Genomic DNA, 27,214 nt, shown 5'->3' on the forward strand with positions numbered 1-27,214 from the left:
CTGAGGGGGAACATGGCTGTCAAATCCATCATGTTTGATATTTCACAATGACTGAGGTAGAATCCCTCCTTTATCAATCCTAGGTTTCCCAATGTACAAAATCTATATTCACATAATGTTGATGTTTCTTTTCTAGTGTATTTTCTAATGCATGTATTATTGCCCTTTGGTAATATCCTTTTTATACAGAATACACAGTATATAGTGCTATATACTATTAGTAAAAACAAAACCATTATTTTATTTCATGAAGAAAGCATGCTAGAATTATAACATGTTTTTAACCATTTGTACACCATAAGCATCTACAGATACAAACAACGAACCTTTTTAAATTAAATTCAAAATATCGTGGCAGTTAACTGGTTAATAATTGTGTATCACAGAAAAATAGACTTGCCTACCTACATCACAAAATTTTTATTTATATCTCAGGAACTAGCTAATGTCTTAGCTGAATATTTTTTATCCACATACCATTAAAAAATATTTTTGGTCTCTGTGGAGAAATTTCCAATAATGCCACCTATAGTAATCTACTAGTACCAAGCAGAGGATATGAACCAAATCTCAAATTTGAGGTAAAGTAACTTTCCCAAGTTCATGGAGATAATACCCAAGATTAGAAACCAGGCAAGTCTAACTAGATTACATTCTCATCATAGACTATGCTGCCTCCAGCATTAGCAACAAAGAATGCTTGGACTCTATAGAGGTTTTCCAGAAAGTAAAATCTCTATTATAGCTGCTCAATAATTTCCAAGATGTCAGCTATCACAGTTAATTTTCTGGAAAATAGTCAGCATAACCATTTCCCTTGTGGACCCTCAAAAATCTAGCCTTGGGCTCCAGAAAGGCATTAAGGAGGAGGATAAGAGAGCAAGCATTGTAGTCAAACTGTCTGGTAACACCAGCAGCCCACTAGCAACGTGACCTTGGGCAATTATTTAACACCTCTGTGCCTCAGCTTCCTTATCCTATAAAATGGTGTTGATAACACCACCCACCTCACAACATAGTTATAAGGTTTTCATGAGTCAGCATAAGCAGAGAACTAAGACTGGTGTTAAGAACATAAAATCTACAAAAGTGTTAGCTGTCATCATTATTATGCTAGACTAAAAAAAGTCTACAGACTTCAACCCTTCCCTACCTCCTGTCTGCAATTCCTAATTACCATATCTTTATATACTGAGGTGTTAGGTAAATGAAAGCCCCAGAGAAGGTGACATGATAACTCCATAAAGATGCCTGTAAGACATTGCTCATTACATTCAATACTTCATCATCCTTTTCAATGAGAATCTTAAAAGAGATTTCTTTCTGGTTCTAGTATAAAGAAAGGAATCATATTGATGCTCCTAAACAATTGGTTTTGTTTTATTCACAAATGCATCATATCAAGTGACTAATCAAGATTTGCATTTTACAATGATTGTCAAAAACAATTAGAATGAAACACTTTCCTACTCTGTGAATACCTAGAACCTAAGAGTAGGCACTCTTCTATTTATCGTTCATGACTCATTTTATGGCCATTTCTTTCTCCTTTGTCAGCCACTTCTCTTTTAAGTTAAACTTATTTTTTTTAATAAATAAAATATGAAATAATCTGGAGGAATAGGAAAGGGAAAGAAAGAAGACATAAGAATGATTATCTCATTATACTGTCAGGTCTGTGGGAGCAGATTGGAATCTACTTCTGAGCTAAAAGCCTAGGAAGGGCAAAAAAGTGAGATGAAAACCACAAATTCAGAAGTTGCCTGCCACTACCATGCCCTCCCCCATACTCAAGTCTACCCAGTGATCAATATCATAAAAGAATTCTCCAGGACCCTATTCCTCGCTATCTATTTCTCAAAAAATAAAACAGATACAATAAATGAAATTATTGGAATTATTGTACCTGTTTTATTTTTTGAGGAGTAGACAGTGAAATGACATATTCTTGACTTAATAATCAACAAATATTTGCTACACGCCCAACCATTATAGAAATTCTTTTAGGTTCTTGGGATATATTGATGAGCAGAAAAGACTAAATATGCCTACCCCTTTGCGCTTACTTTCTATATGAGAAGACAGATAACAATTAACAGGGCAAATAAGTAAATTTTGTAGTGCACCAGGAGAAGCTAAGTGTTATGACAAAGTCCAGCAAGGTAAATGAGCTCTGGGTGAAGGGTTCATGTAAATAATAATAATTGTTTTACCAGGAACTGAAAATAGATACTATCCTTTATAATAAAAGGCTAATATTCATGCTGAAACCAGTTTGGCTCAGTGGATAGAGTGTCGGCCTGCGGACTGAAAGGTCCCAGGTTCGATTCAAGTCAAGGGCATGTACCTTGGTTGTGGGCACATCCCCAGTATGGGGTGTGCAAGAGGCAGCTGATGGATGTTTCTCTCTCATTGATGTTTCTAGCTTTCTATCCCTCTTTTTTCCTCTCTGTAAAAACTCAATAAAAAATATGTTTGTGTTTTTTTTAAAGGCTAATATCCAAATCAACCAAACAGCAGAACAACCAGTAGCGCTGACATGCACTGACCACCAGGGGGTAGATGCTCACCCAGGAACTGCCCCTGGTAGTCAATGTGCTTCCACAGGGGAAGCACCAATCAGCCAGAAGCCCTGAGCTGGGCTCATGGCTGGTGAGTGCAGCGTCAGTGGCGGGAGCCTCTCCCGTTTTGGTGGCAATGCTAAGGATGTCATCTAAGCACCAGCGCTGTACCATTCACCAATGCCACTCAAGATGTCAGAGGAGCTTCAAACAATACCGTTTTTTGTTGTTTTTTTATTTTTTTATTTTTTTATTTTTTATTTTTTATCTTTCTTGCTCTTTTAAAGAATGCCCCTCTTTCTAGAACTTGGGCTTTGAGTGCAGGTGGACTTGGGCTAGGGGACAATCTGGGTGGAAAACACTGTGCTGTGCTTGGAATCAAGCTTTATCTTTGACACAAACCATCTGGGCTAAAACTAAGCTTGTAAGCTTTCTTCCCTCTACAAGGTCTGTGATCTCCAGAAGAGCATATCCCCAAGTTCTTCAGACATGCCCCAATCTTAGGAAACATGCTGGGATTTCTGGCCTAAGGGAGTTAGATATGGGCTTCCAGCTCTTTGGAAGGAAAGCATAGTTATGGGTTATGTGGCATGCTGGTGAACACTGGAAAGTGTTGGAGTTATCCCAGCCACACACTGCCCACAACTAGCACAGAGAGTTGGCACAGCAATGTGCTGGGATGAGGGGGTGACAATTAAAAACAGCAGCAAATAAAAATGAAGTACGGGAAGCAACATCAAATTTATCAAGGAAATGTTTGCTTTTCAAATAAAAATAAAAATGTTTAGTGTGGTTCATAATAAGATCTACAAATTCAGTACAGAAATATTAGAACTACCAAATAAAGGGCAGAAGTCACATGGAAAAGTTATCCATGGGTGTTGTCTTCTTAGAATTAAAAATTTCAGAGCAAAGATAAGCATTATTCCAATGAAGAAAACTGTCTATTAAATCTTTCTTTCCTGTGACTATTTGCTCTTCTGATGAAGAGTAGATCCAGAAGATCCCACCAAAGAAAATGCCTTCATTTTTGGGAAAATATAAGAAACGTAGCAAGAGTATATTATAGTTTCCTACCACCTTGCAGGTTTGGAATGTGTTATGAAATCATGAACAAATCTTATGTGCTAACCCAACCTCACAACTTATTATTTGTGTAACTTGGGTAAATCACTTAGCCTTTCTCAGCCAACATTTACTCCTCCATCAGTTGGAGGTAAAAACTATCTCCTCTGCAATACTTTTGGTGAGGCTAAATGGAATAAGTTTGAAAATACTTTCTAAACTATGAGGTGCAATATACTCTGTTTCCCCCAAAAATAAGACAGTGTCTTATATTAATTTTTTCTCCCAAAGTTGCGCTAGGTCTTATTTTCAGAGGATATCTTATTTTTGGGGAAACACAGTAAGTATAGAGTTTCATCAAACTCATTCTGCTATGATGGCAGATGGGGCATTTCTCTCCTAATAACCTCAGATCTCTGAGAAAACTGACTTATTCCAGCAAAAGAGCATTGCTCCAGATACTTTTTTTTTTTTTTTACATAATTCTACTTTATAAAGAAGTTATAAAAGTCTGCTGGTTAAAATTGAGGAAATTTATTATCTCCACAGAGCATTTTTAGCCAGATTATCTGAATAAAACAAGAATGAAGACATTTTACTATTGCCTGGACGATTCTTGATCATGCCCTTTATTCTGACTCCTTGATCTATGCTTGCCCCTTAGGTAACATTTTCAATTATTTAAGTTCTACTTAATATTGTTGGTGTTGGCATGATAAGTAATTACCGTCTTAATAATCACAGGCATCTGATTCCAGCTGCTCCCATCTTTGATATAACCATGAGCAACAGCCTGGAGGACAGGAACCGACAGGGAAAGAATACAGCCGGGGGTCAAATTAATGCTGGCGTTACACTAGCTTTCACGGAGCTACAATAAGCCAGAGACACATGCCGACAGGGGACCACAGACTGCGAATGAAGGGATGTCCTGAGAGTTGCCTACAAAATAAAATATTTTGCGAACATGAGAATGGCTTTTCAATCTAGATCTGAAGAACTGGCTAAATAAATCATACCTTCAGCAACCTTCTTTTTTGAGTAATTATAAAAAGAATGCTTTTGCATACTCATTTCTCTGACAGATATGCCTTTTCCCTTCCCCAGATGGCTGGGGTGAGTAAGTGTCTGTGCATATGGCAAGGGAAAAAACAGCAGGAAGCTCAAAGTACTTAACTGTAAACAGAAGCAAAGGCTTACGAAACGTGTACTGTGTAAGACAGCACAGGGGCCATGAATCCAAAGAGGCCCAGCCCAATGAAGGCAAGGCTTTGGGAGACCTGCGTGACAGTCCAGCTCTGCCAGTTGCCCCGTCTAAGCCAGGTCACTTGTCTGGATGTCTGCTTTCTCAGGCAGAAAGTAGGGGATCCAACTACTAGTAAATCACTAGAGTTTTTGTAAAGTTCTTTGCAGCCTATATTGAACTCCAGCATTGGGAGGCAGCACAAACAGGTAAGCAGGTGTCAGCCTGTGTGCAGGGGAGAAAGCTCCTTGGCAGAGGAATATAACGTTTTTCTCCTCGTTTGAAATAGAAGCAAAAATCACACGACTGTATGGATCCTGTGTGAACAACTCCAAGAGATCCAGCCCTTGAAGAACTGTTTCTGGAGGGATATGGAATCCGCATTTCTGTAAACCCCATCTGTTTTGAGAAAAAGGTTAATGAACCCATCATAGTCCCTACCCCAGGATGGGGGAATGAGAATGTACGTGAGTGTGCATGCGTAAATGTGTGTGTGTGTGTGTGTGTGTGTGTGTGTGTGTGTGTGTGTGGCTAGGGGTGTGGTTATGTATGTGTATAGAGGGGCCCATAGGCAATCCATTTCGTGTCTCTTTTCTCCCTTTGGCTTATTGTCTCTTCTAAATCTCTGGCACTGTGCTTAATTTTTAACCACAGCATGCAGACCAGAGAGAGGTGAAACAAGGTGCCTCCATATTACTCAGGCTAGCTCCGAAGCCATTCCGAATTACTGCGTGGTTCTCTGCAGAATGGGGACAACAAGGGATTAATGATAGAGGTACACGGGGGGGGGGGGGGGTGGCATCAGAATCACCTGGGACAAGGTTTTCCCCCACTGTTTGCCTCCCTCCTTGAGATTCTAAAATGATGCTGATCTTAATGGGCACACACATGCACACATATGCACACAGCTGCAGGAAGTCACTGCTACTGACTTGTTGCGGTGGAATAAAAGATTGAGGATCTCAGTATTAATGTCCTTTCCAGTGCCAACACTTTAGGACATAATTTCTACCATTTCTATGCTTTCTAATTACGGAAAGACTACTACATTAGCTATATAGCAAACCGAGTGGTAGAGTAGATAAAGACTTCTAAGGGAAGGAAAAATATCATATGGTAGGGCTAATCAGGAATTTTCATGGAGGGAAAGGGTACTGAGCTCAATGCTGGTGCACAGGTTTTGGACTAATAGAGAGAAGTGAGGAGTCGAGCCAGGGGATCAGGTTCAAGCCGGAGGAAGTGAGGAGGACAGCGTCTATGCCAGAAGCAGTGCCAGGTTGGGCTGACCAGGATAGGTGGGGCTAGCTGACTTCAGGCTGCAAACAGTGCAGAGCCTGACCTCCCAGCAGCAACTGTGCAGCCACCAGCAGCTGTGACACAGGAGAAGGCTGGGATATAACATGTGGCTCAGGAAGCTCCTTCAAGGCCTGTTGCCTAACCTGGGACCCCTGAAAAGACTTCTAGTGTGCCCACAGCCCCTGCCATTATGTCCCACTTTTCCTCTGAATCTATAAGCACAGGGAAAAGGATGCACACCATTTATTAAATTATCAAAAATGTGTGTGACACCCCTTACTCCCCTCCCCCTTCATCCCCTCCCCCCACACACAACACATCAGTAGAAAAAGATGCTGCGAATATTCCTTAGGGTCTTCTTGTTGTCAGGTAGGTAAAATGATAAAGGGTAAAAGAGAAAGAGCAGCTAAGTGGTTCCATCCTAGTGATGCTCATCCCCCAGAGGCTCCAGAGGGGAGGACTGAGAAGGTACTTTCCTGGGTTCACTTTCTCAGGGGGTGTCTTTAAAGGGGCCTCCATTGATTATATGATGTTGGCTATAGCACCCAGTCTTCACCTCAAATTTTTTATGACAATTATCACCTGATAGTAACCCTTTGCTGCTTAATAAAAATCAATGTTTCACCCGGCCAACATGGCTCAGTGGCTGAGCATCGACCTATGAACCAGTTTGATTCCCAATCAGGGCACAAGCCCAGGTTGTGGGCTAAACCCCCAGTAGGAGGTGTGCAGGAGGCAGCCCATTGATGTTCTTTTTCATCATTGATATTTCTATCTCTCTAACCCTCTCCCTTCCTCTCTGAAATCAATAAAAATATAAAAAAATAAAATCAGTGTTTCCCAGAGCTTCATTTGATGAAAATGTGCCTAAGTCATTCAGAAAACTAATTTAAGGAATTAAAGCAAATTAAGTATGGTTAATTATTTTTATTTTTTATTTTATTGATTTTTTACAGAGAAGAGAGAGGGATAGGAAGTTAGAAACATCGATGAGAAAGAATCATCGATCAGCTGCCTCTTGCACACCTCCTACTGGGGATGTGCCCGCAACCAAGGTACATGCCCTTGACCGGAATCGAACCCGGGACCTTTCAGTCCGCAGGCCAACACTCTATCCACTGAACCAAACTGGTTTGGGAAGGTATAGTAATTCTTAATGGGGATACCAACAGGCTCCTCCCTCCCTGCAAAGTACTGATTTTTTGGCTCCTTCAGTAAAATTTAGTTTGCTATTGGAACATGTGCATTTTATAAGCTGTACCTTGAAAAGCATTTTCAGATAACTTTATTTTTTGAAATTTCACCCTGGTAAGCAAGTCTTTGAAAATGACTTGAAAAATTTGTTTGCAAAAGTACAAAGGAAGAAATGACACCTAAGAAAGACTAATGAGCTATCGCTGGCAGTCTAAATCCTAAGGTGTTAAGTATCTTGCATTTCCCCCAGGCTTCTTACCTTAAGGTAAGCTCAATCTCTGGTTGTGCATTTCATGTCTTTCTATTTGTGATTGTGCATTCCACCTCATCTACTAAGCTTTCCCTTCTTTAAATTCCAACAATGTATTCCTGTGTTAGGGATGCTTCCATTAGGCCCAAGTGACAGTTGTATAAATCTTACAGTTATATCTGCCCTCTGCTGTTCTGGGAGTGTGTTCAGGACAGGAGCACCTATAACTGAATAAATGAGAGTAGGTAAAATCTTACTGCAGACTCTGGCACGCAAGAAAATTAAAAGCTCCTCCCCCTGTTTCTCTAACCCTGTTCTACCAGCTGGAAGTTCTGCCTTCTTGAGGTTGCTCAAGGAGGGCATGGCACGGTTCTGGAAGTAACATGGCAAAGTGAAAAGGGCTGGGTTGCCGAGTGCCTCTGGTCTCCAGGCGACGCACGCATACCTTAGCTGGACGCTCACTAAGTCCACTTGTCATTGCCAGTGCTTGACCTGGATACTGGCTGCACTGAACATCAACACACGGTCTCTCCTTCCTGAATCATACTATTTCCTTGGCTTCTGTGACTCCATCTACTCTGGTTTTCCTCCTTCCTCATTGGTCACATATTTAGTTTACTCCTATGTGCTCCTCCTCTATCTAATCATTAAGTGCTCCTTGAGTTTCATTTTAATGACCTACTCTATCCCTAGGCAACTCCAACCCAAATAAAAAATTGTATCACAGAGCTATAGATAGAGAGCAGGCTCACAGCTCTGGGGAGGAGAGTGTGCTTGGAGAGATTGCATAAAAAGGGGAAAAAATAGAAAGAACTCATGAACAGGGACAACAGTGTGGTTGGTGATTATGGGGAGAGAGTTGGGGAAGGCAGAAAAGGACATAGGAGTATAAATGGTGATAGAAAAAATATTAAAATTGTATCATAGGTCCAGTCTTCTACGATGTCCAATCATACAATAACCTCCTATTTAGCATCCTCATTTAAACATTGTAAAAACAGTTCCAATTTAATATTGCCATCACCACACTGGTAATTGCTTTCACCCACCCCTCCCCATCCCCAAACTCTTCCAGAATTCATTTCTTTGTGAAAAGTACCAACATATACACAGTCGCACAGAGTGTCACCACCAAGCAGTTATATAGATTAGTGCCACCACCCATGCAAATGGCACCTTCACCCACACAGCTATATGAATGGCACCACCACCCACACAGATGTAGGAGTCTCTAGGTGTCTCTTTCCCTCACCCTCAGTACCCAATCCATCACCAAGATCTGAAAAATTTACCTCTTAAACCTCCCTTCAATAGTCTTCTCTCTTCCTCTCTCCCCATTTCTCTAAGCCAAGCTGCTAACTTCATCTCTGACCAGAACCAGAGCGATGGACTCAGTGTTTTCCTATACTGATGAGTACTCTCCTCCAACCAGAGCCACTGTTAGTCTTCCAGGTCCTGTCACTCTCTGAGCAAAACCCTTCCTCAATGGCTTCCCACTGCTCTTAGGAAAAAGGCCAGTATCTTTACAGGCCCAGGTGTAGTCCTGCCCCACCCACCCTCCAGCACCCTCCCCCACACTCTCCCGGGCTCTCTGCACCCCTGTGAGGTGACAGCAGTGCACACCATTTTCCCCTTTACTGGAAGCATTTTTTATCCTCTGGCCTTCACCGCATTGATATCACATCCTTCAGACCCCAAGGCCACTTTCTCAGGGAAGACTTCATGCCACTCTATCCTCTTTCCCAGAGCAGGTCAAGACCTGTTTCTACACTTACCTAATATCACAAACCTCCTCATCTTAGCATTTATTTCTAGGGGCATTTACCCTCACTTGTGAGATCATCTGAAGAATGCCTGTCACATCTACGACAGTGCCAGCTCCAAGACGACAAAGGTCTGGTCTGTATCCTTCACCCCCCGGCTCATCAGCACCTGGCCCAGCGCCTGCCATTTAACGGACGCCCAGTAACTGTGTGACAACTACGCATTCTTTACAGTACAGAATAGCTGTCACGACAAAACTGGCGATGCTTTTTAAGCAAAAACACCTGACAGCATATTTAAGAAGAATAACAACAGAGAATACTTTGTGGCTTTCATCCTGAAGTGAGCGAGAGGGAAGGTCACACAAGCAGACCTGGTGTGGTGCATGACTCACGGCTGTTCATCAGCACTTGGGGCCGAGTCCTGGAAAACCTGGGTGCCGGTCAGAATGGCACTGTCCACATTCTTATTACCACCACCTCCAGGGGGAGATGAAACTGGGAAGAAAGGCTTGCTCTCTCCCAGGGATAGGGGAGCGACCATTATTTCCCAGGGCTCTCCTGCTTCGGCCTAACAATCTCAACAGCAGATAGCAAAAAGTTACTGAGTGCCTAACTTTGGGCGGGACAAGGACACTTACGTACATTATTGGACTTGATCCACATGATTATACGGCAAAGCGTATAACTATACGGTATCACTGTCCCCAGAGCACAAATGGGGATACTTAGGTTCAAAGAGAGAGATACGTTTCCCTAGACGAAACAACTGGTAAATGAAAAGAACTGGGACTCAGCCTTAGGGCTGCCTGTCTTCAAAGCCATTTCCACTTGTGCAGACCCCACTGTGGCTGGTGCACAAAGGAAGATAGGCAGCAACAAGCAGCCAAAGCCCACGGGCGATGGGGAAGGAGAGTGGCTGGTAAACAGAGGAGCCCAGAGGCAGCTTTAACATCCCTGGTCATCAGGGAGGACCTGAGCAGCCCCAAGCGGTGCACAGCATGGAGAAAGGTGGATGTGGCATCGGTAGCACAGGCCAAGCACAGGAGAGGCTGGATCCCAGAAGAAAAGACCTCCACTGGGGGGCGCCCTGCCTGCCCGGGACCTCAGGCAGGGAACAACAGTGAACCCAACAGAGCTGAGGTCTGGTCCTGACGCTGGAGGGCCTTGGCCAGACGTGTGTTGTTTTGTTTCCACGATGGGATTATCCCATAGCTTTCCTTCATACACTGGTGGCCAGAGAAACCCCTGATAAGAAGCAAACAAAAATCCTTGGTATAAAGCACATTCAGAAATGTGTTGTGTTGAGAACACCCAATTTGGGAAAATATAATACAGGTAAATTGTTGGGTTTCTTTACATTGCCAATTCCTAGAGGCTTTAAGGGTTTTGTTTTTGTTTTAATAAATGGCACATTGCTTGACAAAGAGGCTTAGGAGTCAGGCATACATGACACTAGAGGTTCTATGGAAATCAATATTTGCCAAATTCATATTTACAGAGCCTGGGAAAGGGAGCTGGTTGGCACTGAGCAGAATTAGAAGGCAAGTGGAAAAGTGCTTGTTGATAATAATTAACCCATAAAGGTCTTCAAGAAATCACTGGCAGTTTTTAGACAGGAGAGTGCAATTATAGAAATCAAGTTTCTAACGATTATTACTCTGACAGCAGTTTACAGGAAGGGACAGGGGGGAAAAAAAAAAAAAGGAAGTGGCTCAAAGACTAGCAAAGAATCTGTAGCGCTGAGCACCTGCATCAGAGAGCAGCCAGGAGATGGGAAGCAGGGAGGAGCACAGGGAAGATTTTGGGAGGGAGACTGAGAGGCCCCAGTGGCTGAATACTGAGATGACACTCCAGTTATCTTCAAATAAGCTCAGATGCCTATGAAACATGGACCTGTTTTAATTGTATGCAAATGCACGGCTCCTTTAACACACATTTGCTGAGCTCTGTTAAACACTGGTGGTCTGAAGTCAGAGGAGGCCAATATCCAAACGTCTAGAAAAGGCAAGTTTATTGGTCCAGAGGCCGAGCAGAGGCTACCTACGATGGAGTGGAGAATAACTGAAACTGGGCAGAAGTAAGTTTCGGAGGATGAGGGAAATATTCTAAAAGTGGATTGTGGGGAGGGCTGTGAAACTCTATATACACGTGCTAAAAATCCAATACAGTGGGTTATGTTTATGATATATCCGTATCCCCCAGTAAAAAGTGCTAAGAGCTGTGTAAAACAGTAAGACAGGTACGGTGAACTGAGAGGGAAGTACTTGGTGGTGGTGGTGGCAGGTAGATTTCTGTTTTAAATAAGGTAATCACAGTGGGCCTCCGTGAGAAGGTGGCATTTAAGCAAAGGCCTGAAGGAGGTGAGGGACAGGCAAGAGGAGGGGCATCCAGGCCCAGGGAACCAGGAGCTGAGGGCACAGGCTCTAAGCAGAAAAGGCCAGTGAGACCAGGGCTGAGTGGACAAGGAACGGATAGAAGGTGAGGACAGGGGATGAGAGAGGATGGATGGTGCCAGAGTATTGATTTGGGGTGGAAGCTACTGCAGTTTTGAGCAAAAGTGTCAGATGACTTAACTCGTGTTTTCAAAGGATCCCTCTGGCTGCTGTATTGAGAAGAACCTAATGGGAGGTAAAAGAGACAGGGGATCCGTGGCATTAATTTAAACAAGAGATGATGCTGACGGGGACCATCGTGGCCGCAAGAGGTGGGGAGAAGGGTCAGGTTCTGAGAATACTTGGAAAGTACACAATTTCCTGACTGCTTGGATGTGAGCTGTGAGAGAAAAGAAACCAGGGTTTGGGGCCTGAGCAACTAAAGACAGAAGCTATGGACAAGGCAGGTTTGGAGAAGGAAAACTTGAAAAGGACGTGTTGGGGACTTGCCACTCAGCTATATTATATATGCCCAAATCCCTGCACAAAATTTTAGTAACTTTCTTTTAACGATCAACTTCACTGTAAGGTAGGTTTCCTCCCAATGCATTCATTAGAAATGAAAGTGTAGAAATGTTTCTTTTAAAATCCTGATTCTTGGCCTTCTTTTATCTTTGGGGCTACGCAACAGCAGATAATCTTGTAACTTCTTAGTGATCCTTCTATGACATTAGACTTAACCTGCTGGAAAGGTCCCGCTCCCGGTCCAAGTTAGCCAATGAAAAGCACAGTGACGCCGAATGGCAGTCACTCATCCCCAAGCGATTCTCGTTAAAGGGCCAGCTGAGCTAGGAAAAGATCCAATCAATGGAGGTTGGGATACATTAATGAAATCCAACTCCTATAAAAATATCAATGTCAGAGCGAAATGTCAGCGTGTGAAGCATTTCAAAGAAGGGACAAAATACACCCAGCCAGAGTGGCTCAGCAGCTGAGCATCAACCCAGGAACCAAGAGGTCACGGGTTCGATTCTTTGTCTGGGTAATGCCTGGGTTGGGGGCTCACTCCTCAATAGGGGACATGCAGGAGGCAGCCAGCCAATTATGTTTCCCTGTCATCAATGTTTCTATCCCTCTTCCTTTTTCTCTCTTTAAAGAAAACCAATAAAGTCTAACTTGACCTATGAACCAGGAGGTCACGGGTTCAATTCCAGGTCAGAGCACATGTCGAGGCTGCCGGCTCCATCCCCAGCGTGGGGCATGAAGGAGGCGGCTGAGCAATGATTCTCTCTCATCACCGATGTTTCTATTTCTCTCTCCCTCTCTTTTCCTCCCTGAAGTCAATAAAAAAAAAATTTTTAAAAAGAAAATCAATAAAAACTTATTTTTTAAAAAAGAAATGTCAAAATTCAGGGTCAATCTTTCGTATGAATCATTATTCCTTAGGAGAAAGCTACTATACAGAAACTAAGGTAGAAAAGGTTAAATTTCTACCTGGAGATTTAAATAACACCTAACTCTCATTTGCCAATGTAAAAATACAGATTTCCTTGCTTCCGCTTCTAAATGTACATGCATGAATTGGGTTCTCTATTTGTTCTGCACACTGGGCCACCAGACTTCTCTGTGTGAGCATTATCATTAATACGCCAGTTAGAAATACACATTAAACTCAGCAGCTGTGCTCGAGGCCATTACTTCCTATAATTTGGCACAGATGGCCAAAGAGATGATTTTGGCAGACTGGCCCAGTGCTAACCACCTAATTGATGCTGCAGCCTCAAAACCAACTTATCTAATTTTATGGTTATCTTCACCCCTCTTCTCTTTCTCTCCCTGTCTCTATTTGTCTCTCTCCTGTCCCTGACATAAAAGGCAGCAGAGTACACCCTAACTTGAATTTAGCAACACAGCATTTCACCTGATTTCCTAGGGAGGAAAAGGTAAATCAATAAAACAATTCCAGTTCTGAAACAGTTATTCTTTAAATCAAAAGACTTTTTATTTAACTCAAAAATATTCCTAAATATTAAAATAAAAAAAGGTTCTGGAAGAGCTGAACCTTTCTTTCAAGAAATCAACCTGGCCAGAACAGGTCTGGCTCAGTGGACAGAGCATTGGCCTGCAGACTGAAGAGTTTTGGGTTCGATTCCAGTCAAGGGCATGTACCTTGGTTGCGGGCACATCCCCAGTGGGGAGTGTGCAGGAGGCAGCTGATCGATGTTTTTCTCTCATCAATGTTTCTAACTCTCTATCCCTCTCCCTTCCTCTCTGTGAAAAATCAATAAAATAAAATAAAAATAAAAAAGAAATCAAGCTGGCTTGTACCTAATACATTATTAGAGGAACTACCACAACAATCATAATAAAAATTAAATTATCAGGGATGAATAAATATAAGTATGGTATCTGCTCTCTCACACATATACCTCAAAGTGACTTCTCTTAAATTTATAATTAGGCAATATCCTCACCGTGCATAACTGATTATTTTCATACACATCAAAAATTCATTTATAATTTCACAAGCAGTCGAATAGGCAAGGGTTATTTTTCTCCTTATCTAGATATTGGTGTTTAATATTTGTATATCTCTTCAAAATGCCTTGTATTCAAGTGTTTTGATGCTTTAAGATCATGATAGTTAAGAAGATCACTGCCAGCTGGTGTGGCTCAATGGTTGAGTGTGGACCCATGAACCAAGGGGTTATTGGTTCTATTCCTGGTCAGAGTACATGCCTGGGTTGTGGGCTCCATGCCCAATAGGGGGATATGCAGGAGGCAGCCAATTGATGATGTTTCTCTCTCATTGATATTTCTGTCTCTCCTCCCTTTCTCTCTAAAAATCAATAAAAACATATTTATAATAAATAAAATAAAAATAATTTACTACTGGAAAAAAAAAGGTCATAAAATTCCCCTGGACACACACACACAGTCACACTCTGTTTCAGCCAATCTCTAAGGACCGAGAAGTCTATTAAAAACCTGCAAAGCACATTCTGAACCCTCCCAAAAATAAAGAAAAATGACAACTAAAACCATACTTTCTCTGTTCCCAAAATCCTGCCACAAAGACCTATAGTATTCTGCGGCAATTCACTACTGACCTGTTAATCAATGACTCATAACATTTCATCCACAGTAGAAATAGCATTCTTCAGTTGACTTACATAATGCCATATAGTCACCATCAATGCTCTAAATCTAAAAAAAAAGGAATAAAATAAAAAGCATCTGATTTTATCTTAGGCAAAAATGCGCACAATTTAATCTACTTTGATGAAGACATTTATAAAGAAGCTCTCTAATAGAAACCACCTGATTGTTGTACAAAAATTTGAGTGGAAAATCCTAACTTCTGTCTCGGCATGATGATGTTAATTGCACATCACAGCTTCTATCCACACAGGGTGCCTGGTTAGTACAGAATTGCCTACAATGTTCAAATGTCCACCGAGCATCCGGAGAGCTGCGTGAGCTCAGAACTGAATTGACTTGTTATCTTTTGTTAAATGTAAATGACAAGAAAGCTGAGGCCTAGTTCCAGGTGGCACAGCTGTACTTGAGAGGGAGGAAAAAGAAGCGAGGATGTGAGCAGGTCACTGCACTCGGACCGACGGCTCCCAAATTAGACCTGTCATCAGAAATGCTTTGGGAGGGTTTTTCAGTGCACAGAGGCTTGGCACCAATGCCGATTCCAACATAATGATCACAGAGGATTTGGGAGTCTGTATTTTAAAAACAACTCCAGGGCATTCCGAGGGTCAGCCTGGTTGCGAACAGCTGGGCTGGACTTCTTTGTAGAAGAGTGGTAAAACATGAATTTCTAAGGCAAGGCTGCAGGCTGGCCAATCAAAAGCAGTAACAGAATACTCTTAATATAAACAGAGCACTTTAAAATTATGTCTTATTTTGTTCTCGTGATCCTTAATGTAATCCCAATAGAGAAGAAGACTTAAGCACAGAGTTCTGAAATCAAGCCGCCGCCACCCCGTCCACCGGCAGAGCTAGAAACCCAAGAAAGAAAAAGGACTCTTGTTTCCCAACCCACCTCACTATGTCCTGCCCAGTCTCACTTCACCCCACGGAATACTACCAATGAGAGTTCTGCTGTGACTAGCGCAACCATAAGTGTGAGCAGCCTTAAGAAAAGGCCTTATCAACTCTGGCACTGGTCTTAGGAAGCTGGGAGCTGGCCCAGGAGAAGTGGCTGGCTCCTGTGAGATAATCCTCTTTCCTGGCTGAGGTACTATAGAGTATTGTGCTACCACATAGAAAAACCCTTTCCTGAAACTCTCAATATATTCCCATAGGAAGTCAACCATGAGACTCCAGATAAGGAAAAGAGAGGCACCTGATCTTAAAAAAGTTCTTAAGTCAGTGAGACCTGGGTTTCCTAAATAACTTGGTCAACAGTTGGCCCAACCCCTTCAGCAGGCTCACTTAATGTTGGCATGCAGGAAGTCCTCTTACACCCTTGCCTCTGTCTCCTCATCAAAGAAATGAACCGTATACCAATGGCTGCTGATTGAAGCATTGCAAGTTTGCACATGAGCAAAGAAAATTTGCAAGCAATCATTTTCCAAGAAGAGGTCAATCTACAGGAAATGGAAGAACCCCAAGAAGACTGTGACCAAAGAGGAAAATTCAGTAATTAACACATATGTAGAAGGTCTGGGAATTTCATGCCTCTTTAGGCCCAGGGGTAAAGAAAGTCCTAATTTTAAAAGACAATGTGTAGGGCTGGCGCTACTACATACTTAAACCATGTAACTAAATTCTGTCCCTAATCTATGCTCACCAAACACTCGGCCACAAGGAGAGAATATGCTCACCAAAGAATTGCAGCCATATCTCCAAACTCGTTGATATACATCAAATATATTAGTGCTCCATTTTATAGCAATTAATAAAATACCATGATACAATAAATTAACTGCAGGCTTATATATTAATAAAACAACATACAATGTAGAAATAAAAAACCGTAACTTTGTGAAAGATTATAAGGTCAGAGAAGGGAAGCTTATCATAAAACCCACAGATGACACTGAGATACACAAATTAGAATTCCAGTAAAAAGGCAAGTGAAATGCTGTGTAGAAAGGCCTTAAGGCTGTGCATGAGTTTCTCAAATGACATTTGATCAATTAGGAAGACCTTTAAGAAATGATAAATTGCTCTGTGACCGAAGCTAAAGAAGATAAACTGTGCCCAAATTAAATCAGATTGTAGGTAACTAATGTTTTCACAGAAGGAAAAACCAAAACTTCCATTCCATATTTCTTTAGGCCCTGAATTCTCAAAACACCAATCAGCCATATCAGCTCAAGGTCATCATTTGGGAGAGACTAGTGAATCTTCACAGAGAAAGGTTATTGGATTTTATCTATAGGACACTGCTGCCTATCACAACAGCAGGGTTTTAAAAAACATCTCCTTTCAGGAAATGTCAAACGGATTAGATGAGGAAGCAAATAGACTCTATCAAAATAAATCTCTTTTATTCAGATACTTACCTCGATTATGAACCTAAATTTCTTAAACAATAACCGTAGCTGTCATGTAAGAAGTGGTTGAAAATATGCTCATATTTAAAGTGGGCATATGATTTTGTGACTGTTGGCCTGCAAATTGGATGTGGACACAAGATCTGCACTGATGTCATCTTGGCTACCATAGTTTTTGTCTGAGTATGCACACCTAATTATGATTAATATCCACTACATACTGAATCTTTAAAATTTTTTTTACTGTATTCTCTTCTGGATTCATAGAGGTTAAAGGATATTCTGATTTTGACAAAGGATCACAAATTTAGCATTACCAATTTCCTAAGCCTTTCTTATTTTACAATAGGTATCTAAACTAACGTTACTCATTAACTATTAAAACTAGTGCATCTGAATTATTAAATTGCAACACATTTAAAGAAACATAGAAACGAATACTTACACATATCCATGCATGCATACATACATATAATACATAGACATAAACACCTACATGCCACAGCACACAAGAAGCAGTATTTTCTGGAAGGATGTGCTTTATAATTTATGTGATGAATTACATAAAAACAGAACTTAGCTTGGTATACGGGTTCCTAAAATGTACTGCTCAGACTACCTTCCTGTAACCATTCCTTGTTATCACTACTACAAAAGTTACCAGCATGGTGGTTTTCTAGTAGTACCCACTGCTGTCTAGGTTACCCCAAGCCCAGGAGCTGAGAGGGTGACCTTGAAAAAAGTCAAAACACTCTAATCTCATCTGCATTCCTTGGTCATCAGAGAACCAAATGGTATAAAAAAAAAAGCAGCAAAATTACTCTGCCACTTATGAGAGTAAGGAGTTGCTTGGCAGGGGTGCAGGAGAGGACAGACAGTGGTAGAAAGAAAGACAAAAAAAAAAAAAGATTTAACTAAGAATGTATTCCCCTTGGGAAGGTTTTAATCCTATCTGACTTAAAAGTAAACTTGAATTTTTCTGTTGAGCATAGGGGGCTTTTGACCTTTTCATAAAATCATCATTCAGCATAAAGAGAAGCCTGTAATTGTCTAGAAAGATGTAGACAACTAGAACTTGACCTCACAGAAATGCTAAGAGGTCTGTGACTGCTTGGTGCTGCTTTTGTCAATCCACAGGGGACACAAGGGGCACCTCTGGGCTTTACACAGCTGGGGACCCCTGAAGAGACCCAATAATAGAGCCCTGATGAGCTTCCTGGACAGGAAGCAATGGGCCCTCCCTCCTTTTCCCTGTGGCCAGGCTGGGGTTACAGGAGCCGCCAATGTGAGGGGGAGGTGGCTTGCCAGAGAGGTGACACCAGTAACCCCAATCCACACATGCCTCTCCCCAGGAGAGTCCACGCAAGCAGCCCACTGCTCACTAAGCGGTAATGCAGGAAGAGGGTAGCTGCTCCCCTCTCAGGCTGACAGCCAGATTAAGACATTTTATATGGTGCCCAAATTTTAAGTGAATTCTACCCTCATTTGAGGAAGGTCAGGAGAGGAGGGGAGCGACAAAGGGAAGGAATTGATAAATACTGAGATTGTACTACGCGCCAGGCATTGTCCTAGATCCATGGCGGCAAACTTTGGCTCACGAGCCACAGGCGGCTCTTTGGCCCCTTGAGTGTAGCTCTTCCACAAAATACCACGGCCTGGGCGAGTCTATTTTGAAGAAGTGGCGTTAGAAGAAGTTTAAGTTTAAAAAATTTGGCTCTCTAAAGAAATTTCAATCATTGTACTGTTGACTTTGCCGACCACTGTCCTAGATGTTTTTTCTATGTATATCTTATTCCATCTCAGTGTAGCCTATAATCTAGGTAATAGAGTTCCCATTTTACAGATCAGGAAAATGAGACCTAGAGGGGATATGTAACTAGACTGTAAATAACAGAGCCCAAAAGTGTCAAATTTAGTATTCAAATCTGGCTCCCAAGGCTTAGGTTTTTGACGGCCAAACTATGTTGCACATACACGTGAATAACTAAGACTCACAAATAACAAGTAATGATTTTAAATGAGGTACCAGAACCTGTCATTTTTTTTTTTAAGTGGCAAAATGCCTCCTCCTCTGAGCTTGGTGTCTATTCTATTAGCATTGACTGCGTTCTCACGAAAACCATCAGCCAGGATCAAACTACTTATCCCATCGATATTCTCTGTGCCAAACAGGTTGTACTGTGGGAGGGCGGAGGGAAGCCCTGCTTCAAACTGGAACTGGCTCAGCTGGCATGAGAAGCAGAATATATTATGCCTCAAATAAACATGTAGGAGAAAGTCAAGAGTCTATGAAAACTGCCAAAGATTTTCCTTCTTCATTTAAAAACCATCTTATCAGGTTGGCAATTTCAATCTTGCAAAACTATTTTAGACAAATTTACAGCTTCCAGTGCTTTTGCCATATGCGGAATTAACCTGAATCCAAGCAAAGTTTGCAAAACTGTTATTTCTTATGCATAGTTCTTTTAAAAATCTCACCCAATTGTATAGTGCCACATGTCTAAATCGAGTTGAATGCAGTGCAGTAATGCATTACACTGTGCACAGGCAGCAATGCAAGGACAAAAGAAATGTGAAGAAAGCTGAATGCTTCATCTGTCTTTTTTTTTTTTTAAACATATTTTATTGATTTTTACAGAGAGGAAGGGAGAGGGATAGAAAGTTAGAAACATCGATCAGCTGCCTCCCGCACAACCCCAACTGGGAATATGCCCGCAACCAAGGCACATGACCTTGACCAGAATCGAACCCAGGATGCTTCAGTCTGCAGGCTGACGCTCTATCCACTGAGCCAAACCAGTTTCGGCTCTTCCTCTGTCTTAAAGGGGAAAGATCTCAGCCAAAAGGGCATGGGAATGAAGGAGCCAATGAGAAATGACAGAACCAGAGAAAAGGAGAACAAAACAAATCCCATCTATTAATTTCCAATAGGAGGGAAAGTAAGATTCTAGGATAAATTATCCAGTTCCACTCCCCAACCTGGAAGAAATTCTGAAATAATATGAACCCCTGACATAAGGACAAGAAAGGGGAAGGAAGGCACTGCCCGACACGAGACATAACCAGGTCTATCTCTGCTGTCCTCAGATAGCCCCGTGGAAGAAGATGGGCTCCTTACATTGTTGTTTCTAATGTTTCCCATTAGTTGCCAAAAAAAGGTGTGAAGAGCAAATCATTATTGGTTTATGCAGTAGTGCCCCTTTATCCACAGAGGATGTGTTCCAAGACCCCTAGTATATGACTGAAACCTCAGATAGGACCAAACCTTAGATAAACTATGGACAGATAAACAGAGTCCATTCATCTGGGTTTTAGTATAGATTTTCAAATAGCTAACACACAGCTTACATTTCTCCTTACTTGTCCCATTGTTTTTTGTTCATACACACCTATGATAAAGTTTAATTTCTAAATTAGGAACAGTGCGAGATTAACAATAATAAAATAGAACAACTATAAAAATATACTGCAGTAAAAGTTATGTGAATGTGATCTCTCAAAATATCTTATTGTACTATACTCACTTTTTCACTTCAAGGAAGCACTGTATAGCTCCTCTTTGCCATATCCAAATTGCCAGCATCACTACTCTTGTGTTTTGGGATCAATACTAAGTAACATAAGGGTAACTTGAACACAAGCACTAGGATACCTTGACAGTCAACCTGACAGCAGAGTTGGCTACTGAGTGACCAATACGTAGGTAACATATACAGTCTGGATTAACTGAACAAAGGGATGATTCATGTCCCAGGAGGCATGGAGTGGTCAAGTGTGAGATTTCATCACACTACTCAGGGTGGCCTGTAATATAAAACGTATGATTTATTTATGGAATTTTCCATTTGATATTTTTGAACTGTGGTCGACTGTAACTGAAACCATGGAAAATGGAACCATGGATAATGGGGGACTACTGCATTGTGCTTGATGGGAATTAAAATCCCTCCAACTTTAAAGCAAATCCCTGTCATACCAAATGTCCTTGGTGCTAGACTCTAGCTAGCTATGACACGTTTTCTACTTTATTTCATCCTGTTATCTTGTGGCCATCATCCTAACATGTAGCCCTCCCAACCAGTCATCACAGAGCTAGTACTTGAATACAAGTCTCACTTCCATCTGCTATCACTTTTTTTCTTCTTTATATTTCATTTCAGGGTAACAAAAATGGTGACCCAATCAGGATCAAGAGCAGAGTCCATTCATCTGGGTTTTAGTATAGATTTTCAAATAGCTAACACACAGCTTACATTTCTCCTTACTTGTCCCACAGATATGAGACATCATCAATAGTGCATTCAATGTTAAAATCTCTGTAAGAGCCTCCCTAATCTTCGAGTCAATGACGCTACAAAAGAAAATGTTTACATTGATACATTCTTCTTTTTTTTATCTAACTTGCAGAATCCCTTTCCCAAGTTTTGAAAACCCAGATATTTGTCTACTCCAATTGAATTCATGTAAAATATATAAGTAGACTCCCTTTCCACAGAAAAGTGGTATCAAAAGAGGAAACTGCATGCCAAATGTTGTATGTTAAGAAAACAGACACGCCATAATAGTTCAGGAGTATTTACTGTATATCAGACCTGTATAGAGAATATAATGCTTGGTTCCTCCTTTGCTGTTTCCTTTCAGCCTTTTAGAAGAATCCACACCGTACTCTCCAGATGTTCCTCTGTGTCTACAAGCTCCCCCTTTAGTCTCCTTCACCAACTTGTCTTTTTCTACCTCTTCCCAGTTCCATCTTCTTGCTGTACTACATCTTACAGACTGTATTTCCTCTCACAGTCCGATCGTCCCTTGAGCTCATCAGTATCAGACCTCTTGTACATTATCCTCTCAACTCCCATTTCCAACTGATTGGCAGTGCTTCCCATCCTGCCACAGCTAACGGGATCATTTACTGTCACCAGACTCAGCCATCCAAGTCCAGCACTAATTTTCCTACACAGGACTTACCTGATCGCCACAATCAGGATATTTTTTTAAAATTTTTTTCCTGTATTGTGCTATTATATATGGGATATTGTCTCTGTATTGTATAATTTAACACTCAACTGTCTCCTGATCACAATTCTATACATGTCTCTAACCTCATCAGGTAATCGGCAGAGAAGGGTGGGTGTGAAGGAGAGGAGCTGCTGAGGTCTAAAGTTTTATTTCATTGATCCAGTTTAACTTCATAAAGTTTTGGGTTCTTTATCGGTGAAATAGAAGTAAGATGCCCACTGATAGGGATGTTGAAAAGACAATATGGAGTAGGCAGTTTGTAGGGACTGGGAAAGTGGAAACCGCAGGAGCAGTTGTGTATGTTTGCTGTGAATCCTTGAAGGCAGACATGTGACCTCCAGAGCACTCAGCCAGGACTTTGTTATGCTATTGACTAGCATCTGCATGTCTCCATGCCTGTGGCTTCTGCTCCTGCGTAATGTAAATATCTGTGTCTTCCAATGGTCTTAGGCTCTACAGCAGAGGTTCCACAGGTTAACTGCTAGCATGGTCGCCTAAGACCATCAGAAAACACAGATATTTACATTATGATTCATAACAGTAGCAAAATTGTAGCTATGAAATAGCAACAAAAGTAATTTTATGATTGGGGGGTCACCACAACATGAAGAACTGTATTAAAGGGTCGTGGCATTAAAAAGGTTGAGAACCATTGCTTTAGAGGATGACTTTAGAGTAAGAGGACTATTCGAAGTCCCTGTCCAAATCTTGGCTTTTTAAAATTTATTGAGAAACTTGCCTTTTTAAAAATATATATATTTTTATTAATTTCAGAGAGGAAAGGAGAGAGAAATATCAATAATGAAATAGAAGCATTGATTAGCTGCCTCTTACACATTCCCTACTGGGGATCAAGCCTGCAACCTGGGCATGTGCCCTGACTGGGAATCTAACATTGATCTCCTGGTTCATAGATCAATGCTCAACCACTGAGCCATGCTGGCCTGGCTTGGCTTTTTTTTTTTTTTTTCTTTCTTTTTTTCTAAAAGACACCTTTTGGGATCCACAAGAAACAAGGTAAATAAAATAACTTTTATCATTCCTTTTTTTTTATTTATTTTATTTTATTATTTATTGTTGACAGTATTACAGATGTCACCCATTTCCTCCCATCCCCTCTCCATCCAGTCCCACCCAACCCCAGGCCCTCCACACACTATTGTCTACAACCATGGACTATGCATATACGCATATATGTTCTTTAGTTAACCTCTTCCTGTCCCCTCCCTTCTTTCTGATTACTAGATATGCCTCGGAGAAATCTGACATCTCTACAGCTTTTGAAGGAATGTGAGAAAGAGACAGCTTCTCAAGAGGTATTTACTGCATTGCAATATTACTTAAGAAATAAACAGACTTTTCTCTGCCAGGGTCCTGGAATGAACGTCCCTTTGAGTTCCCATTTATGTTTTTGTTCCTTTGGAATTTGCAGTATTCTGTGGTGGCTTTAACTATCTAAAACCTTAAGAGGAATTTTTCATTGAAAGGTTTAGGATACTCTTTTAAAAAATGTATATATGTGTGTGTGTGTGTGTGTGTGTGTGTGTGTGTGTATATATATATATATATTTATATATATATATATATATATATTCAGAGAGGAAGGGAGAGGGAGAGATAGAAACATCAATGATGAGAGAATCATTGATTGGTTGCCTCCTGCATGCCTCCTATTGGGGATGGAGCCCGCAACCCAGGCATGTGCCCTTGACTGGAATCGAACCCAGGACTCTTTAGTCCCCCTGCCGATGCTCTATCCACTGAGCCAAACAATCTAGAATACTCTGTTTTCGGACCAACTTTTTATTCCACCTATTCCTTCAACTAACATTTTCTATACTTTCTGGCCCTATGCCCAAAACAAAAATGAAGCCAGGAACATAAGATATTTAAACTTCAAATGCTTTTGTTTCACTCGATTGAAACATTCCTATTTTGGAGCACTTCATTCTCTTTTACATTCTCTGAAATACAATATATAAAGGACAAGGAACTCTCAAAAACAAAGTTGGACCTGTTTATTGGAGAAATGATGAGGAACATTTTTAGAGATTTTAATATCAAAATCAGAAAACTTTTTAAAAAAATATTTTTTTATTGATTTTTTACAGAAAGGAAGGGAGAGGGATAGAGAGTTAGAAACATCAATCAACTGCCTCCTGCACAATCCCTACTGGGGATGTGCCCACAACCAAGGTACATGCCCTTGACCGGAATCAAACCTGGGACCCTTGAGTCTGCAGGCCGATACTCTACCCACTGAGCCAAACCGGTTACGGCAATCAGAAAACTCTTAATGACTCTTATAATGATGGATGTATTTGTTAGAGAAAAATAGTATAGAAATGAAGGAGACCTAGTAGTTATGGATTGATTGCAAACTGGCAGGCCACAGGCCACATGTGGCCTAGATACATTTAAAATGTGGTCCTTACAGTTTTTAAAATTAAGGACATATTACATAAAAAAAAACATCTGGAAACTTCGGTTTTCTGTGAAAAAGCATTTTTAGAACTGTGGCAACAATCAGCTACAGTAGGAGCTGCCCCATTTATACTGGTTTTCTCTTTCCAGAAGCCAAAATCCACATCTCCCTGCCTCCCATGTGTCTCCTACCACTCCGTCTCACCTGTCAGAGCTCTGCACACACTGGCAATGCAGGTACAGGAAAGTTTTAAAGGCAAAGAGCCTGGATTAAAAAAAAAAAAAAAAAAAAAAAAAAGCTTCCCCCTTTACTAGCTCTGTAGCCTTCAGCAAGCTGTGAGTTTTCAGGCCCTTCAGCTTTAAAATGAAGATAATTCCTTGACCTCACAAGGTTGTTATGAGGATTCAAAGGGGAGTATACAGAAAGCTCTTTGTGAACTATCATGTAAAGTGTCATCGTTATGCATCTCCCAGGCCCCTTTCAGCTGCATAAATCCCCGCTACCTACCTCAGTTACATTGGCTTCCTTGATTCTCACATTATTGCATTCCGTACAACACAGTTTAAAATCCAAAGAAAAAGAATTTTATATATGCACTTACATCATTTCATAAAAGATAGGAAAGATGGACAAATATTAAAGGAAAACAAAATGAATTGTTGAATGCCACTGGATCTTTACTAGGTCATCTCTGTTTGTGACGAAGGTATGAAATTGGTGCAAAGTGTAATGACCAGATGGCCGACCCTTTCCAATGCTGTGCTATACGTTCCCCCACGAGGCAGCTGAGGCCTTAAGGTAAAACCGACAGCCAGTGATTAGAAGATCCTAAGCACTGGCCTCCTCCTTAGGTCTCACCCAGTCCTCCAGTAACGGGCTCACTCCATCAGGAAAAACAACAGTGTGGTCTACAAAGCTTTCTCTGGGTGTCCTTCCTATGTTTTAACAGGAGCTCCGAAAACTTAGAACCTGGAGTAGTAAGACATGTCACACATTTTATATCTATTAATACATCTACCTAGATATGTCAATAATCAATAAGAGACTGGAAAAAAATCTCCGAAATGGAAGAGGTGCAGAAAGCTGCCCTGAAATAATAATGCAGTGGATAGAGAAATGTTAGCAAAGATATGTGTTATGGATGCTATCTCCTCACATTGGGCAATATCACATATGTATTCCTGTTCTGGTCAATTTACCACAGAAGGTCATCCTTATGTGATAAATGTATTTATCTTCTGCTTTTTCAATGTTAAGATAATCACGCCCTGCTGAATGAACTGCAAAATACAATGAAATAGAGAGGAAGAAAGGATTTTAACTGGAATCAGCTTTCTTTATAAGATCACCAAAATGAGAGTAATGTATGATTCAAGACACACACCCGTTGAAAAAAAAATTCATCTGACGAATCTTCTGTAAAGTATATCATATAGTGCAATTACCGCTTTTCCTAAAGTTGAATGAAATCATCGCCTGAATACAGATTAACGAACGCCAAATTACCACATGGTTCTCAGTGCATATTTTTTATTTAAAAAAAAAATCAAAAACAAACAACAGCACCAGGGGAAGACATCAGTTCTTTCCACAGATGTCCCAAGGCTGATGTTTCAGGAAGTCTCCTTGGCAACCAAGGAGCACAGCACACCTTGGGCTGGGGGGAGGGGAGGAAGGCGATGGCAACTCCAGGGCTGGTAGGATAAGTCGCCGGGAGTAAGCCCCTGAAATTTCAATCAACTCCAGCCTCGCCCCACCCCCACGCCCCTGGCGCCCCGGCGGCAGCAGCTTCCCACCTCCTCCCTCCAGTCTGCAGCCAGCAGCCCCGAACAGGTGCCAGGGAGGGAGTCGGACTCACCCGACGTGGAGGAGAGCGTTCTGCTGGGCTCCGTCCCCGACGCGGCAGCCAGCGCAGGCACCGGGCTGGCTCTCCCCGGTGCACAAGGGCCCCGCTTCGCCCCGCGGTGCTGGGGTTCAGAGAAATCGCAGCAGCTTTTCGCTCTGCCGGTTTGGAGATGCGGTTGTGAAGAAGGAGCGGTGTGTGCGTGAGCGTGTGTGTGCGTGTGTGTGTGAGTGTGTGTGTGTGTGTGTGTGTGTGTGTGTGTGCGCGCGCGCGCGCCCACGCGCGGGTGTCAATGAGTGAGTGCGCGTGTGCCTGCGTGCGCGCGCGCCCCTGCGCGCTCCGGGGCTCCCCCGCGGCGAAACCGTGTTTCCCAGCGAAGCCCCCGCGGCGGCCGGTCCCGCAGGTGGCACGTCCGGCTCGCTGTGCCCGGGGCGGCGCGGTGGCTCTCAGACGCACCTCGGCGGGGCCCGGGGCGGGCGCAGAGGCGCAGACAGCCCGGCGGCTCCTCCCCCTCCCTCCCTCCCGCCTCCGGCGACCGGGCACACACGCCCGCCCCCCGCCTCCCCTGCCCCGGGAGCGCGCACGCCGCGCACCCCGCACCCCCGCCCGGTGCCCAAGGCCAGCCCGGCGCGCGCCCGCTCCCCCCGGAAGTCCCCTTCCCCTGCGCAGC

At 42.1% G+C, this 27,214-nt stretch overlaps 1 protein-coding gene across 4 annotated transcripts in view; it reads right to left on the reverse strand.

The window, feature by feature from the left end:
- KLHL32 (kelch like family member 32) overlaps nucleotides 1-27,007 on the reverse strand; it is a 169,073-nt gene extending 142,066 nt beyond the window's left edge. For 3 of the 4 annotated variants that reach the window (XM_045572696.1, XM_045572695.1, XM_036415114.2), the window contains exon 1: nucleotides 14,858-14,956. In XM_045572696.1, coding sequence (XP_045428652.1) covers nucleotides 14,858-14,904 — 47 coding nt within the window. In that variant the 5' untranslated portion in view covers nucleotides 14,905-14,956. Of the gene's footprint in view, nucleotides 1-14,857; nucleotides 14,957-26,559 lie in introns of those variants that run through there. The other variant, XM_036415116.2, reaches the window with a different exon arrangement.
- Nucleotides 27,008-27,214: the final 207 nt, after the last annotated feature.

The sequence above is a fragment of the Pipistrellus kuhlii genome, unplaced genomic scaffold (genome assembly GCF_014108245.1).
Source record: "Pipistrellus kuhlii isolate mPipKuh1 unplaced genomic scaffold, mPipKuh1.p scaffold_m20_p_5, whole genome shotgun sequence".
In the NCBI taxonomy this organism is placed as follows: Eukaryota; Metazoa; Chordata; class Mammalia; order Chiroptera; family Vespertilionidae; genus Pipistrellus; species Pipistrellus kuhlii.